Source organism: Callorhinus ursinus, unplaced genomic scaffold, assembly GCF_003265705.2.
Source record: "Callorhinus ursinus isolate GAN/ISIS: 27379988/994484 unplaced genomic scaffold, GSC_fseal_2.0 scaffold13, whole genome shotgun sequence".
Classification (NCBI taxonomy): domain Eukaryota; kingdom Metazoa; phylum Chordata; class Mammalia; order Carnivora; family Otariidae; genus Callorhinus; species Callorhinus ursinus.
The window spans coordinates 33,346,909-33,365,200 of NW_027397075.1; the positions used below are offsets into that span (position 1 = coordinate 33,346,909).

At 42.3% G+C, this 18,292-nt stretch overlaps 1 protein-coding gene across 6 annotated transcripts in view; it reads right to left on the reverse strand.

Moving 5' to 3' along the window:
* TNR (tenascin R) overlaps window positions 1-18,292 on the reverse strand; it is a 432,595-nt gene that overhangs the window by 14,038 nt on the left and 400,265 nt on the right. For all 6 annotated transcript variants that reach the window (XR_012380546.1, XR_012380545.1, XM_073900051.1 and 3 more), the window contains 3 exons: window positions 5,908-6,059; window positions 4,377-4,473; window positions 93-254 (listed from right to left, as the gene is read on the reverse strand). Coding sequence is in view for 4 of the 6 variants with exons in the window: in XM_073900051.1 (XP_073756152.1) it covers window positions 93-254; window positions 4,377-4,473; window positions 5,908-6,059 (411 nt within the window). In the remaining 2 variants the exon portion in view is untranslated. The remainder of the gene's footprint in view (window positions 1-92; window positions 255-4,376; window positions 4,474-5,907; window positions 6,060-18,292) is intronic.

Consider the following 18,292-nt stretch of genomic DNA (forward strand, 5'->3'; position numbering starts at 1 on the left):
CGGGTTAGTTCAGGCTTAGACTGAGGGGGGTGGGGGGGCGCTGTACTTGCTGCCCACCCACCGGCCTGGCGTCTGCTCAGGGGCGGGGGTACCTGCAGTGCCGTTGTAGCTCCCTAGGCGCAGCTTGTACAGGTTTCTGCCATCCTCCACCGAGAACTTGTCGTAGGAGGCGAAGGCAGCCTCCTGGCCGTCCCGCATGTCCACCCGCAGCTCGTAGCGGCCCTGGGATGTGATCCTGTGTATGTTGTCCAGCCCTGTGGAGAAGAGCAGAGAAGGTGGGGGCCCCGTCCCAGCAGCTTTGGAAATGGGAGCGAAATGGGACTGTGGCCTCACAATGGATGTTACAGAGGGGGAGGGGGATCTGGATTGCTTTTGCCCTCAGCCCTTCTCAGGTCATTTATCAGACAGACCTTGCCAGACTCAGAAACTCCTCCTGCAAAAAGACAAACCCTGGTCTGCTGGTGGGTACATCCCCCCCGCCCCCCGCCCTGCCCCATGTCAGCTCAGGGGTCCTAACATCCAGTCTTGACTCAGTAGCAGACAAACCTTGAGCCTTGGGATTCCTGGCCCTGTCCCCTACCATCTTCCACTCCAAACCATGGTGTTGGGTGAAAATGACAAGGCTATTACATAGGCGTGAATTCTTTGGCTTGAGTGATAGGAAGCCAGAGGTAGAAACACTGATAGAGGAGTTCAGGATAGGCGCTAGGGGCCTAGGGGGGCCAGATACCCTACCATCGCCTAGTGGCCTGCAAAAGAGATTCTGTTCACCTTGTATTACACTGCCTTGCCCTTTCTCAGGTTCCAGCCCTCCTGGGGCTCCCATAGCCAGGTCAGGGGATATTGCCATTTGCCCCCTGACTTCAGTTCCTTTTTGTCTAATCTACCTGCTACAGTTTGCTTTGCCCCCTCTGCACTGGTCTTCTGGGGGTTATTTTCACCCATCTGCTTCCCTTTGGGCTCTAAGTTTCCTGGACCTTGGTCTAATAGTAAGGTGCAAACCTCTGTGAGCTCACATTCTCCTTGGCGATGTTTTCTCGTGTATATTCTCTTGTCCGTTTGCCCTGGCTGGCTGGACTCTGGGACTTTCTGATTTTGACCTACCTGTCCAGACTTTGAGCCACTCACCTTGCATTGCTGGTGATCTCTGAGTCCTCCTGTTTTCTATCTGCCTACTGAACCAAGGTCCTTTTGCTTTGCTGTCATATCTGATATCTATCAGAGTATACCATGATGAGAATAAAAGAATTGCAGTGATGGAAGGGAATTTAGAGATTACTTAGGCTAATATCTTTGTGGAAAAAGAGGTTGAAATCTACACAGGTGCTATTATTGGCTGAGGGCCACCTGAATCTTTCTGCTTCCCTACCTGTTTGAGATTTAGAGCTTCATTTTAATTATAAGTTGAGGGCTATTTGCTGTTCGCTGGGTTGCTGACCCACAACCTACCCTAGACTTGTGCTTGTGTGGATATAGTGGATCCTGGGTGTACCTGCCCGGATGCCCTTAGTAGATGGTGGACATGTCCCCCAGCTGCTGGATGTGTTGGCTGCTAACAGCTCACAGCTGCCTTCTTCTTGGACAATTGCCTTTGACCAAACAGGAGTCACTTCCCCTTAGCAACTACATTCTCCCTCCCCCGTACCTTGAAGCAGACCTACATTAATGCCTGATGTAGGGGGTAGGAAAGGCCATCCCCCTTGTCCTAGTGGGGACCAACTCCGAGGAGCAATTCATGATCCAGATCTTTCTTAAGGATCAGACTAAAGATCATCTCTCACCAAAATTACGTTTGCATATTTTCCTCTGCTCTACCTTGTTTCCTCCATTCCCCTACTCCTGAGAGCACTCCCCTAATAGATCCCTTGAACTCTGCTTCTGCTTCTGGGGAACCCAACTTGGGATATAAACCATGGGTCATAGTTACCCCCAACCTGAGTATTGCTGCCAAACAATACTCAGATCACCAAAACTTAGATCACCAAGCCATGCCTCTATTCAAGAGCCCTCACTGGCTCCCTATTACCTATGGCATTATATCAAGACTTCTCTTCCTGGCTTTAGATACCATAATGTGCCTTCCTTCAACCCACCTAACCTTATTTTCTTCTTTCCCTGTCCTGCACCTTTCCTCTGGTTGAATGGTTTCTTTACTATCCCATTTGCACATGTCAAAAGAATCCCTGCTTTCCCTCTTTTCTTGTCCCTTTCCCTCCTGCATTCTTCTTATTCATTGACTGCCCAAAGCCTCCTCCACAAAGCTGACCCCTCCTCTCTCTGAGTATCTGTGCCTTCTCGTTGGTAGTTCATTGGTTAGTACAGTGTTTCTCAGTGTGGGATGGCATCTCTCATGATAGAAGAAATACTTTGGGAATAAGGACTAAAATAAACTTAAACATATAGGGAGAAAGGTATTTCCAAATTCTATTTCTTTCTTAATAGTTTAAGGAAAAACTTTAACTCGGATCCTAACCTTGACTTTCAGTCTCAGTTTGGTTCTAGTACTTTGTGGTGAAACACCCAACACTTGCTAACCATCATTTGTACCACCGCCAGCAACATCAGGCTTGGAGCCCCTTTATTTAACTCTCATTTTATAATATTAATATTGTTTTTTTTCCTTGTATGAATTTTTAAGGCTCCCTTTTGTTTCGGCACGTGATAACTAGCTTTCTATGAAGTTTCTTTCACAAAACAGTTGATTTAATTAAATAAAGCAAGTGATATAGACAACATTTAAGTGCAGGATAGTTCAGCCACTTCACAGATAATGTAAAAATGGTGGAATCGGTGCACAGCTGCTGAGGTCCGGGGAACACGAGCCCTGTCTGCCAGGTGCCTGATTTGTGTGCATTGTACTTGTCCCTCAAGCTGTGTGCAAACTCCCAGAAGGTAAAAATACTTCCTATCACCTGATTTCTCTCTCAATGTTCTTATCGTGTAGTTTTATTACCTACATTAGCCAACACAGATCTGGGCATCCCATAGGTACTCGATAAATTCTTATCATTGACAGACCGATCAGTGCCTATACTTTACGTACCTACCATCTCAGACACTATATATAAGAGGCAATGGGATGAAAACATGACCAAGATGTGGTCCCAGTCCTGAAAGAAGTTTCCGTAGCATAGTCAAAAGAGACAGAAAGAAAAACTGGACACTGCTTTGGGCCCACAAAAGAGGGAGTGGCCAATCCTCCCATAGGCAAAGGGTGAGAAAATTGGGCAGGACAGGTTCTACGAAGGAAGAGGAGTTTAATTGGCTCTCTGAATATACACAGATGGGGACCAAGGTGTCCAGAGGAGGGGGGTGGTGGGTTGGGAGAACATTCCTTGCAGAGGAAGCTGCAGTGATTCTGAAGGTTTGGAGTTTGGTGTTGGCGTGTGTATGGGGGTGAGGGTGAGAGGCGTGGGGTACTCAGTGGCGGGGAGCTGCTTCCAGAGCTAGATTAGAAAGAGCCTTGTACCTCAACTAAGGGGTTTGGTTTTCACCTGGTGGTGATGAGGAGTCAGTGAAAGGGTTTACAAATGAGGTTAACCACAGCTCAGATTTTGGGTGTGAGGAAAATGGCCATGTGCACAATGGAGTGATCCCAGAGGCAGAGAGGTCAGGTTGGGAGCTGTCGTGTAGCCTTCAGGAGAAAGATAGTGAGGCCTGGATGACGTAGTGACCAAGATATAGAGAGGAGACCGCAAATATGGAACCCGGTTATGCTGCTGTCCCCCTGCCTCCCTGTACGTAGCACTATGAAAATCTAAACCAGAGGGAGACGCAGGTAATCAACTTACTGCTTTCTGGGGTTGGCATCACTGCCACCTGCCTGGATGGGGTGTGTATTCACCTTCTCACACCAGCTCTGTTCTCAATCTGCACCTCCCGCTTGTGTCAGACCTCTAGGAGATGGCAGGACACCTCCAAGGCTGTTTTCATTTTTCTCTTCCCTTGCCAAGTCAGGTAATAAGATTCCCCTGGGGAGCTGGGGCAGGGCGACTGCCTCCTCTCTCTCTCCTGACCTGCAGGCTGACCAGTGGGTGCCCAGCTTCTGAGAGGTGACCAGCCAGCTAGCTGTGTCCTGCGCCCCCTCCCCCACCAGGCAGCTCACTTCCTTTGTAGTTGCCTCATGTCAAGATCCATCAGCATAAGAGACTATTAAAGAGGATGGGAAGAGACAGAGCAAAGAGGAAAACACCACAAGAAGATAAAAACAGATCAATAGTGGAGCCAAACAGAGCAAGAGGTACTGAAAGCAATTCACGAGCTGTCGACTTCCCAGCAGACACGGCGTTTCTGATCATCCCAGATGGACACAGAAAGGAGGGAGAGGGACAAAAAGCCAGAGTAGGGTTCCCAGGGAAAGCACAAAGGAGGATTACCCAGCCAAAACTCATCCTCCAGGTTCCCGAAGCCGACACGGTACTCAGCCCACTTCCGGAAAAAATCTGTTTGGCCGTTCTGCCGTCTCTGGAACACCTGTCGGGGAGACAAGGGGGAGAAACAAAGTGATGCTGAAGAAAATAAACCCTCATGAGTAAAATCGCTGTAACTGAGTTTTCTATCTGCCATGACAAAGATGCTCAGATAAGGAATATTGCAGTACAGAGCTCGGTCTTCACATAGCCATTTTCGTAAAAGATGCTCAGAGCCCTTCTCTTCAAGTGCAGAGGCCCCTGATGAATAGGCCAGGGTGTGATGTTGACACTAATTTGCACCTCTGCAATGTAGAAAGGATTCAGGATCCATCTCAAGCCCCCAACTAGTCAAGGGGAAATAGGCTTGGCTCTCAAATTAATCTTTTTGCAGGACAGAGTGCAGTAGAAAGCATTTCTCACCAAAAGAACAGGACCATCTTCAAATCAGCTTAGTAAATGTCATCATCCTATTGCAGGCAAAGCAACTACGTATCACTTACTTTCTGAGCTGTTTAAGTGCTAATTTCATTTAACCTCCAATGCATCAGCCTCAGCTTCAATTTCCAATTATGCTTTAAGAAGGAGGCACAAATATGTCAGAAACATAAAAGAAAATGTCTCCCAAGAGTAGCTTATGAGCACAGCCACCATTTAACTCCATTAAAAATCTATCCATTTTGCACCAAGAAATATCCAGTGCTGTGTGTTAGCAGTGCTGGAGGGGAACCACAGGAGGACAGAGGGACTGCATGTATGCAGGACTTAGCTAATGCTGGGCTGCTTTAGGGTCAGGCTGCAGGAACTCTCCCGTACGCACAGTGGGCTGCACTGCTAGGCGGGGCCATTTGTGAGGTTGTCCTTTCTCTTCTCTTGGTGTTGCCCTATTAGCTGTGGAAGGAGGGTGTCTTTCTTTTCCTGACTACTGGTGCATTCGGAAGGCTGTGGCAGCTCTGGGGAAGAACCAGGGAGGCCAGGGAAGATGGGGACAGGGGTGGTCTTAGTAACTAGAGATAGCTATTCATTCTCTGCCCCTCATCTGCTCCCCCATATGCAGTCATCCCTTAGGCCTCCCCATTGAGGCTCACCTCTTCCTGTAGAGGACCCTCCTCCTACAGAGGATCCACCCCCTCTGCTCCTTTATCTGTAGCTGCAGCCTTTAGCAGGCAAGAGCCCTGGGCCTATCAGAGCCACTCCTCCCTTTCCCTGGCACCCTCCTGCATTAACTATTCTTGCAGAAGGAACAGTATTCCTGGGGTCCCTTCAATGGGCCAGGCCACTGCTGCCTCCATATGCTTAATCCTTCCATTGCTTGGCCAAACCTATGACTGCGCTGCTGAGCAAGGGCCCAGAGGCAAGGAAGAGCCCCAACATGGACAAATGGGGGATAGGTGAAGATTGGTCAGAGGGAGATGAAATTTGGATCCATAGATGCCGAGCCAGATGTACTAGACACCGAGGATGTTTGTGTGTATGGGGAACAGCCACAGGTACTTACAATCCAGCCACCCCCATCGGTGGTCATGTCGCAGTACACCTGTAACTTCTGGCTTAGCTCTCCATTGAGGAAGATGGTGTACACCCCACTCAGAGTGTCTCCGTTCATCAAATGCTGGGCACAGTCTTGAGGATGAGGAAACACCCGGCCCCCTGCATAGGAAAAGAGGAAATTTTCAGAAAGGATCCTTTATCCTACAATGTGTAATTACCCCTTGGATTGGAGAAGGTTGTAGAGGGCCTTGTGGTACTTCATCAAGAGCTGTAAGAAATCTTTACTGGATCTCAAGCAGTGTGGGGAACCCCACATCATCCTGCATTCCCCCTCTCTAGATGATGTTGGATTTATCAAACAATATACAGTTTTCCGGTATTTGAGGACCAAAGATCTGGGTTCACAGTCTGGCTCCTTCTCTTAATTATTTGTTTGGCTTTAGACAAAAAAAGTGTGTTGATGCAGTTAGTGGGGTTACTCAGGTGATGATTACAGATGCATGGGCCACAATAGATCACTGTAGGGCCCACCTTTCTTTCTTTCTTTTTTTAAAGATGTTATTTATTTATTTTAGAGAGGGAGAGAGCGTGTGCACATGAGCCGGGGGAGGGGCACAGGGAGAGGTAGAGAGCATCTTAAGCAGACTCCATACTGAGCACGGAGCCTGACACGGGCTCGATCTCATGACCCTGAGATCATGACCTGAACCAAAATTAAGAGTTGGATGCTTAACTGACTGAGCCACCCAGGCGCCCCAGTAGGGCTGGCCTTTCAAAGAGATGACAGGTATTAAGCAAAACCTTCTGTCATCCTCACAGCAGCATGAAGGAATGCCTAAACAAGCTCAGAGTTAGCAAGAAGATGGATCTCTACTCCTTGCACAAAATAATCTCCTGATTGGACTAAACAATCAAATGGCCAGGTTTTACAGTTCAGTTTAAGTTTAAGGAAAGGGCAGGGGAAATAAATTGCTGCTCATCTTTCAGAGAGAACAGCCCAATTTGTAGAACAATATCTAATTAGCTAGAAGAGAAGCTTAAATCATGTATCTTGAAGAGCTTAGCTTCGGGGCAAATTTCAGTGCTTAGCAGGCAAGCCAAGAAGCAGAGATTCCACCGGAGGAGATTTCTGGATGGCAGGAGTGGAAAGAGCAAGTAAAAGGGAGAGCTTGCCGTGTAAGGAAAAGTGGTTTGGGTGCTCTGTACATAAAATGATGCTCAGGGTCAATGAAAGGCGGTTGATGCGGTTTTGCATCTTTGAACTGTAGCAGTTAGGAAGGTGGGCGGGTAGGGCAGTCACTACAGTGACCCCTAGTGGTAGCACCGGCGCACTACAGGTTTGCCAGAGGGCTGCTTGGAGTCAGCTGTGGGGGAGGGAAATCAGAGCAAGTGGACAGCATAATGCCACACGGGGAAGGCGATGTAACGTCCTCACTAAATGCCCTGGTCATCTAAGGCTCCTGTCACTGATCATCTGTGAAGCATCTTGTGTTAGGAAGAGGTTGTCGGGGTTCAGTAGATCTGTTAACTCTTTGCACAGGGACTGTCCAGTTTGGGGCCATACCATGGTCAAGGTTCGCTCCCATGTGAGGTACTTTAGAACAAGGGCACTGCCTACTTCAGGCACGGTTGCACCATGGAGTAACAATACATTTCTATAGAACTTGTACTTGACAAGGTGTGTTTTATTTCTACTTAATTCTTGCAAGAAACTTTGAGAGTAAGGGAGATTGTCATAGATCAGACAGATTGTTATTTGGCAGACAAGGAAACTGCACTCAGCAAGATTGCACAACTTCCACAGGTCATCTGAACTCAAGTTTTGAGTTCAAGTGCTCCCTGCACTTGACTAAACAATGAATGTAACATGTATACAGTTTACAGGAGTTACATCTATCCATACAGCAAAGGATTAATTGATGTCTGTATTTATCTTATAAGCATATAAAACCCCAAAGGTTAAAGTTACCTCAAAAAGTTCTATGTTCAAATTAAACATCTTTATCCTCCAAACTGATTTTCTGAAATAGCTGCAGGAAAGCTCTAAACTTTCATCTGCAGCATGTCCTAGAACCTGACAGAGTTCTTGATCCCACATATTCCTAGAGGTTACAATTACGTGTCAGGAGACAGGGGCAAGTGAGCTCTTTCCCCTCTCCCTGTTACTTTGGGAGCAAATGATTATGTCCTGGCTCCCAGACCTTTCTCCACCTGGTCTCTGCAGCAATCCGCCTGTCTGCCTTCCTTTGTCCACTCTTCTCTCATTGCCTGACTTTCTCATTTTATGAGATCAGCACAAAATGTTGGGCTTCAGCTCACTCCTACCTTATGCACTAAATAGTTTTTTTTTTCTTAACCAATTTAGCTCCTTAAAGGGGCCAGAACTCCCATTTTTTCCTCAGTATCCAGTATGTTCCCAGCAGAACATCTTCCTCTAAACCTAAAATGACAACCTCATATAAATACACCTATAAAACCAAGCCAAACTTCAGAATAGGTAAGTAAATAATGTTTTACTTTCTTCATCTTGATGATGTTGATTATTTAAGTTATTGATACTTTAAAAGCGTTCAAACACATTAGTTGCCTTGAAGATAGACTTACCAAAAACAAATATAGTAATTGAGATGGCTTGCTCTGGAGAAGTTTTTACATATCTGAAAGAATGTCATATAAAAAAGGGATTCATGTTTTTTAAAGTCAGAAAATGGGAATAAAATCACTTAAGAAAAAAGTGGATTTAAGTGGTGTCAAAAGTTTGGATGAGATGAAGCTCTCAGACTGTACCCTTGAGAGAAGAAGGGCTGTGTTTTTGTCCTTCTGGGCCCCCACACTGGGCTGGTTGGTGGAGGGGCTCACCAAATGTGTTCAGGGCTGATGCATAGTTGCTGGGTACACTTATCTTACCTTTGACAAATTGCAAGGCCACCTGGTTGTTTCTAGATTTGATTTAGTCTGTGGCATTAATGGAAATTCAGTCAACAAGCATTTTGCCTGCATAGAATATCAGGAGCAGTGACTGGGATTTTTACATCCTGGGCACTTGGAGAAGACATGTCTACCATGAAACCACTCCTCTCAACCCCTCTCTGGCCTCAGTATTGCCAGAGTTTTGCCTCATACCACAAGTCCTTGATCAAATCATTATTCCTTTTCATCAGATGAGAGGAGGCAGAGGCTCACTAACTATTCCCAAATGGGGACTTTATTAAAATTCAGATTCCTGGGTTCTGCGGCAAATGAACTGAGTCAGAATGTTGGGGGGTGGCAGGGGATCAGTGTCTTACCAGATCTCCTTGATGAGTCTGAAGAGCAGCTGGATTGGAACCCCACTCTTTCTCTGGTATATTTTCCTCTTCTCAAAGAGGCCAAGAGGTGGAATTTTGTAAGAGCTAGACTATGCCCCTGAGGGGCCTGGTAGTCTGCTTTCTCTGCCTAGGTCCTATGCTCTAGTGACTAGACCGAATGTCTCTGTCTCTCGGTCTCTCCCTCCCTCCCCTCTTTCCTTCTCTTCCATCCCTTTTTCCCTTTCCTTTCCTGTCTTTCTTTAAGATTGATTTATTTATGAGAAAGAGAGAGAGAGAGAGACTGTGAGTGAGCACGGGGGAGTGGAAGAGGGAGAGGAGAGAGAGAATCTCAAGCAGACTCCTGAGAACAAAACCTGACATGGCGCTCAATCTCATGACTCCAAGATCATGACTGGAGCCGAAATCAAGAGTCAGACACTTAACTGACTGAACCACCCATGTGCCCCCCAAGTAGGTATGTCTTGAGTGGGCTGGTCCCAAGATTTAGACAGGGTGACGGGAAAGAGAGGGAATAAGAGATTCTATTTATTCTTGAGTTTAAACCTTGTGTTCTAGTTTTCCCATTAAGTTCTGCTTTGAGGGTTGTTAGACCTAACTAATAATAAAGAATGCACTGATTCTCACTCTGCTGTGTTCCTTGCATGTATACTGTGATTTCATACATTCTTAGGAGGTTGTCAGGACAGAGTTCAGGCATCCCTAGCTCTCTGGATGTCACATCATCTAATATCATCGGAAACTCACCTTTCACCCTAACATAGGCGGAAATTTTAGGACCAAGAGCAAAACTGGAAGGTTTTTGTTTCCTTTCATACAATAACTGGAGCCTGGCCTGACAAAGAGGCTTTTTCTTTTCTTTTCTTTTTTAAAGCACAAGCTGTGGTGTTTACCAAGTTAAGAGGAAAGCAATGCCAAGTGATCGGTACACTGAAATGTCTCATGGTTAAGTGTTTCTAGATGAAATTGTGAGATCAACAGGACTGGGGCACTCACCGGAAGAATTGCTCAGAAATTGGTTTGTGTTAGGCATCCGAAGGCTGAGTGCTGAGTGGGGTGAAGTGAGCTACGTGACACACAGCACGATCAGATAACCCCCAGCTGGCTGGGAGTGAAGGAAGAGACTTTTCTGTCCCTGCCCTGTTCTTACTTGTTTTGTATTCTTGGATGCAGTCTTTAAAATGGTCAGAGTTGATGGCTTTGGAGAGCATTTGCTTCCTGCCCATTCTTATGGCCTTAAGCATCAGGACCAAAGCCATGATGCCAATGTTTCCCTCCGAGGACAGACTTAGCAGATCTCTGTGTAACTGCACAGCAAAGTGTGCTGCTCCACAGAAGTACAGGTGACTGCCTCTTTCACCAGTGTTTAGATTGTTCTTCCCAGAAGTGGGTTTCTGGTTGGCAGGTTTGTGGAGGGCACTCTGAGGTCATGGACAGGGCAAAGTTATTTGTTCAGCCCACATAGGCTGTGAAAACCTACCACTTCAGCCTCTTTAATAGCATCTTTTAATTCATTTACCTGTTTATTCTTTTATGTATTTATTCAACAAACATATGGGGGGCATCGTTGGGTTCTGAAACTGGGCTAAGAGATAGGAATATAAAAAGTAAAAGGATACAGTCCCATCTTTCATTTTGCTCACACTCTTGTGGGAGAAACAGACAATTATAAGCCCAAGTTCTAAGTGCTCTGGGAAAGAGATAAACAGAGGGAGCTATCAAGACGTGGAGGTGGGTATGTAGTGAAGTTTGGGGCTGATGAGGGTAGGGCCAACAGTGGAGCTTGGGATGGGGCAGGATTAGCAAGTGCTAATCAGGAAGCACTTCTTATTTTAGGAGCTGATATAGAAGTTAGCTACAAATTGGTGGGGGAAGGGTGTCCCAAGTCTGCACAAAAAGCATGGTCTATTTGGGAAACTGCAGAGTTAGCCAGAAGCTGGGTTGGGTGGATAAGGGAGAGACTCAGGGAGGCAAGGGGGGGACTAGATCATTCCATTTATAAGGAGTTGAACCTTCTCAGGCAGGCTACAGAATGAAGAGATTATGGACTTTAAGCTCAGTTTTTATAAAGATTATTCTTACTGTGGGGTGGAGAATGAATTAGATGGGGGTAAGATTAGAGATAAGTAAGACCCCATTCAGTTGGGAATCTGGGAGGAGAGGTGACAAAAGCTTTTAAGGATGTAATAGGAGTGGAGAATCAACTGAACAATAGACAATTTGGATGCCTTTATTTGAAGCATTTCTGAGGAAGATCCTTAAGCTCTGCAGATCACCTGCCTTCTACCCACCATGGGCAAATGCAATAAACTTCTGAATCTTCCTTTCCCAAAGATCACTGAAGGCACCCTGATAGAGATATGTTCTGACATAATTTGCCTTATTTCTTGGATTCACTTATATCAGGAGACTCAGTTCCATGGCAGATTAGTTTTGATCATAGACTGCCAGCTATTAGCCTGGCCCCTTCCTGGGGCTCATGGCAAGGAGAGGGCTGGGTCATGGTAATACCTCCTCCCTGGTCTTTTCCTGCTATTCTGACCCTAATTGCATCCATTATCCATTTTTTAATGAGTGATTTTTTTTTTTTATAATGTAGATGTGATCCTATCTCATCTTATCTCTCCCTTGCCAAAAACCCTCCAATGGCTTCTTCAATGCAATGGCTGCAATTGCAATGACTTCTTGCAATTAGAAGAAAATCCAAAATCCTTACCTTGGCCTACAAAGCCCTGCAGGCTCTGGCAATGCCTTGTATTTCCCACCCTTTCTGGCTGGCTTTTTTCTAATCTGCTGAACATGTCAATCTTACTCCTTCTTTGGGGTATAATAATTACTCCTACTATGCCTGGAATGTTCTTCTTTGTGTGATTCACTCTCATCATTCAAGTCCTGGCTCAAATGTCTCAGCTTGAAGGGAGGCCTTTCCTGACCATCCTAGTTGAGGCCAGAGTCTGTGATAAGGGAAGAAAGTGACAATCAGAAAATGCTTCCTCCCATACAAAATGTCCTAGAAGTTAGCTCTTCATATATGTCCCTATTCCATTACTGTTTATTTTTTTTATAATACTATCACTATTTGACATTACCATATTTCCTTCCTTTGTCTATTCCCAACTGGCTTATCCCCTTGAATATAAGTTTCAGGAAGGTAGGCACCTGGATCATCTTGTTCATCACTTTATCCTCGGAACTTAGAACAGTGTTTGACCCATGGTAGATGCTCAATCAATATTTGTTAAATGTACCATACCATATGAGCACTATATCCATCCCTATGATTATGAAAAGGGAAATTAAAGTTAGATTTTCTGAAAACATTTGGGACAATACAATTAAAAATTGGCCAGATCAAATCCTGTATATAGTGACATATAACATTCTATAACATTCACAGTACTAACCACCTATGGCAGACGGTTTGATGTTTGATGAAATTTACTGCCCTCTATCCCATAGAGTGATCACATATCCCTGTCCTACTGAATAGTATAAACAATTATATGTAAATAAATTTATAAACTTAGATAAAATAGACCACTTCCTTGAAAATCACCATCTACCAAAAGTCACCCAAGATGAATGGATAACCTCAATAATATCATAAGTATTAAAGAAATTGGATCTGGAGTTAGGACCTTCAGAAAAAGAACCTGCAGGCCCAGATGGCTTCATTATTAATTCTAGAAAACATTTAAAAATGAACATCGTCAATTTTATACCGTCTCTTCCAGAAAATAGAAGAGGAGGGAACATTTCCAACTCATTCAATAAGGCCAGCATTACCCTGATACAAAAACCAGACAAAAACAGTACAAAAAGAGAGAGAAAGTAGGTTAGAAAAAAGTTTTAAAGTTCCGTTTTTGCTTCTCCCTTGTATTGTCATGGACTAATCATTACCTACCTCTTCACATGTACTTTGTTCTTCTCTAATGCACCCGTAATAGACATAACAGGTGATAATGCCAAAGGAACATGAGCCCACAGGCCAGAATATCTACCATTAAAGAATAAGACTACTGAGAAAGACCACAGGCAGTGTGACACCCATCACCTGATGAAGAATTATTAGAATAGAGGGTCCAAGTTTAAATTAAGCATGATATGTCACTTTTTTAAGGAAGTAAGGAAGGATAATAACAATATGAAAAAAGAACAAAAATTATGAATAATTAGTAGAATTATTAGGCATGAACAATATAATAGTTGAAGGTAAGAACACAATGGATGGGATGAATGGGGGATTTAGATTCAGCTGAACACAAATAAATGAATTGGATGATCAGATTGAGGAACTTTCTAAAAAGATTAAAAGTAAAGATAAAAGAAAACATAAAGACAAAGTTAAGGGATTTGGAGGAGAGAATATACATTCAAACATCTAGCTAAAGAAGTCCTAAAAGGGGGAAATAAAAACAGAAAGAAATGTTTAAAGAAATAATGAAGATGAATGTCTCAGAATTAAAGATAAAACACCTCAGATTTAAAGGGCTTTCAGATTGTCAGAATAAAGATAAGAAGAAAAACAAACCCCAAGACATATAGTGAAGTGGAAGACTGTAAAAAAGAAAGAAAAAATGTTCTAAAAGCTTCTAGAAAGAGCAGACCGCCTCCAGAGGGAACAAGGATCAGACTGACATCAGACTTCTCAGTGGCAACACTGCATATCAAAAGACAATGGAATACTTTAAAATATGAAGGAAACAAATATTTGAACCTGGCATTTTATACCTCTGATCACATTGCAGTTCAAATGTGAGGGTATGATTAAAAAATGCTCTAGGCATATGAGATTTCATGAGGATTTGCCTTACAAAATCCTTTATGGAAAATCTAGAGTAAGCACACAATTCAGAAGAGTGACAAATGCTAAAGTTCTGAAAAGTAAGGGTGATTAAACACTTGAGTAAAATGTCTTATTTTTGCCTTAAATAAAAGACTATCACAAAAGAAGAGAAAAAAAAAGAAAGCCTATTTATAGCAACCCACAGCCCAAATCTAAACAGGGTTTGTTTGGGGGAAGGTGAAAGGAGGGAGTAAGGAGGAATCCAGAGGGGTTTGAGAACATGCTCAAGTACCTGGATTGCGGCAGGGAAGGTCTATTGATCTATTTAAGAAATCAATAGGGACACAGAAACACGAATATGGGTCTTAAGCTGGTTCTTTGAAAATATTAATATTAATAAGACTGATTAAGAAATAAAGAGAGAAGCTGACAAAAATAAAGTGAAAAAGGAAAAAGAGCTCCAGATATATGAGAGATTAAAAATAAAATCTCTTGAAGAATTTTATGCTATTAAAATTTAATACTCAGGTGAAATGAATAAATTCCTAGAAGGTTATAAAGCATCACAACTGGTGCAAGATGAAGATGAGATCTTGGCTAGATAAGGTAGAAGTACTAGTTGAACATCTCATGTTCCTAAAACAAACAAAGAGAAACAACCAAAACAACAAAATATCCCAAGGTGGCTTTAGTGATGAGTTCTGCTGTAAGTTATTCCAAAAAGAGTATAAAAAGGCATGAACACTGCTCAAATTTTTGTTTTAAATGAAGCTAGTGAAACATGGATTTCAAAACTCAGTAAGGAGGTATATACAAGAAAAAATGTATAGGTCAATTTCATTTATGATTGTAGATGTAAACAGGCTAAACAAAATTTTAGCTAATTAAACCCAGCAGTGCACTAAAAAAAGTCACATTCAGGTGAGGTTTCTCCTAGGAATGTAAAGAAATGTATCAAAAAAAATCTATTGATGTACTTCATCTCATTATTAAGATAAAGGATAAACATCATATAATTAACTCAACTGATGCAGAAAAAAGCCACTGGATAATGTTTAGCAACAAAGTTTATCACAAAAACTCTTAGCTTCAAATAGAAGAAAATTCTGTGACTTAAATGTTTTAAACTTCAAATCTAAGCAAATATCCTGGTTTACATAAGATTAGCCAATTATACATATTTTTTCATTTTATAAAAGCTTAAATAGCTGTTTTTTCCCCACCAAAAGGAGGTCTAAAAATGAACACCTAGCAAAAAGTATACGACATGAAGCTGCAACTAAGCATTCCCTTTAAGAATGGGAATGAGTCAAAGTTACCTAGTACCACTGTTCAGCTGAACATAGTTCTTGAGGTCCCAGCTAATATGACAAGGAAAGAAAAATAAATAAATCAGAGGCATAAGGATTAGAAATATATAGATAAAACCATCATTATTTGTAAATGATATAAAACAGTTACATAAAAATATTAACAGAAATAATAGATAATTAGAATTAATAAAAGAGCTCAGCAGGATTGCTGGGTATAGGATCAATATACAAAAATCCATAGCATTTTCCCATGTCAGCAATAACAAACTAGAAATAATTTTTAAAGTTCGATACAAGTCACCAAGCAATAAGAAATTATAAAATGTTTAGAAATTAACCAAGAACATAATGTTATAGAGAAATTCTTAAAGTCCTATGAAACAACACAAAGATGATTTGAATGAAGATACACTGTATATTTATAGAAGGGATGACTTAGTATTCTAAAGATGTCAGTTCTCCCCAAATTACTTTATACATTTATTGCAATTCCAGTCTAAATTCAAGTTGAGATTTCTTTTGGGGTACTTGATAAACTTGTTCTGAGATGCCTATGGAAAAAATGAAGGTCACCAAAGAGCTAAGTTGAATTCGAAAAAGAAAAGTGAGGTAAAACAATTCCTTGTTTTACCACTTATGGAGAGATTAATGTTAAGATTAATGTTAAGATATTAAGTAATAGATATGAAAACACAATATAGTGTTGGCAAAAGAACAGATAAATAGACCATGGACTACAACATGGAGTTCAGAGTTCAGAGAGAGATTCATGTACATATGGGAACTTAATAAAAGTAAAGCACCACAAATCAATAGAGAATGGATGGATTATTTAGTAAATGATGTTGAGGAAATTGGCTTACCATACAAAGAAAAAGAAAACTGCATCCTAACTTAATACCATATACAAAATTAAGACTAAATATTAAAAAAATCTAGAAAGCTAATAAAAGTACATACAGGAGATATCTTTGTGTCCCACATGCAGGGAAAGACATAAAGACTTCAAAAGCTCAAATAATGATAGTTAATACTTATTTAGCACAGGAACTCTGATAGAAAGATAGACTATATGAACAGACAATTTACAGAAAAAGCTTTTCAGCTAACAAGCATAGATGAGCTAACAATCATAGATGAGATGTTTAAACTCAAACTGTTATTATTTAAAGAAATTCATCTAGAAAATGAAATATCAATTATGCCTATTAGAGTGTCAAAAGCTACAAAGCTGGCTCATGTCAAGTCATTAGGAATGATGCATGTCATTAGGAAACAGGAGCTTTCCTGCACTGTTGTAGGGAGTGTAGACTAAAATAGCCATCCCAAAGAGCAATACTCCATAAACCATGTAAACACATACCCGTGACCCAGTCATTCTTCTGGGTATATATATCCCAAAGGTATTGCCTCACTGATTCATAAGTGGACACATACAAGGTATTCTCTGCAGCACCATTCGTGGTGTGGGAGGTTGGGGAATATCTGATGTCCATCTTGGGAGAATGGAGAGGTAAAATGTGATGGGTGAAGAGCATGCAGTGTTTTGCAAGAGTTGGAAGCAAAAGACTAGATGCACATATGACATGGATGGATCTTAAAAACAGTGCTGAGTAGAAAATAGGAGAACAAAGGAGCTATGTAATCCAATACCATTTACATACATTTAAAATATTTCTCAAAACTTTTACAAGAACACATTTTTCAAAAACACATATAAATGACGGCACAAATTCAAGACCTCAGAATGGTTGCATGTAGAAGGCGGAAGAAGAGATGAGGGTAGGAGGAAATAAATGAATAAGTACAGAGAGGGACCTTGTTGGAGATTGACATTGGTGATGTGAGATAAACTGAGCAGTATGGTTAATTCAGGCATCTCCTCTGGACCTGGATGGGAATGGTTTGTTCAAATGGGGTGTTTAGTGCCCCGCCTCCTTCCACACAATCAGGTGTCAAAGAAAGGAGAAGGTGGACTTCTTCTTTAGGGGGTTTGCTTATTTCAATGAAGCTAGCATTCTAACTGTTTCTAAGTAGGGGAGCAGAGAGAAGCCCGTTGATTCCCTACTTTGGTGAGGGGGCAAGTGTGGTGTATATAAGAGTAGAAAGCAGTGGACAGTGGTCATTGGACTTCCCAACTTGATAATTAGGTGGATTTGCATGACCCACTATCTATTGTCTCAGGACCCAGGATTTGCCAATCTTTATTAATTTTTATAGGTTCAAAAACTGAAGCTTGTGTTAGAGTAGACTCCCAGAGTTTTTGTGAAAAGCCCCAGAGAGCAGCTCAGCCTGGATGTGGGATAGGACCAGAGCAAAGGCAATAAAGAAAACTTCTCATTACTCATCTCTGGGCACCTCCACAAATGATTGTCTTTGCTTAACCTCAAGGTCAAGACAACCTATTTTATAGTGTTCACTGTCTCTGAGGACAAGCTTTAGTGAGCGTCTTGTTTGCTTCTTATAGTATTAAAAGAGACAATGAAACCTGCCTCTCAGAAGATCATTTCACCAAGTCTCTGTTGCTCTACGGGGAATATTTGTTTCCTCATTTATATTCATGTCTCTGAAAGACAAGTAGACCTTGAATGAAATTTCAGGCAACAGTAAATTATAAATAATGTATCCGTATTTTTTTCTCTTCCATACTACTTGTATTTAATTCCCCCCCGAGTCTTGTGCAAACACCAGAGACAAGAGGACAGGAAGCTATTAACATGATGGAAAGAATGAAACGGGTTTATGCTATATGGCAGGAAGGCAACAAGGGAAGATATCTTGATCAAAGAAAGTTTTTGAGGTTTTGTGGGAGTGAGTTCTCTTCTTTTAGTTCTCTCTTTCTTTCTCTTTTATTTTTACAAACATCACAACTCTTTTCCAGACCATTAAGTAGACATCTGCTTGAAATGAATCTCTTATTTTGGCCCACCCAAGGCAAGAGGAGGGTTTGTCAGTGGATGGAGGCCACTTAGGGGCCCAGCTCTAGGC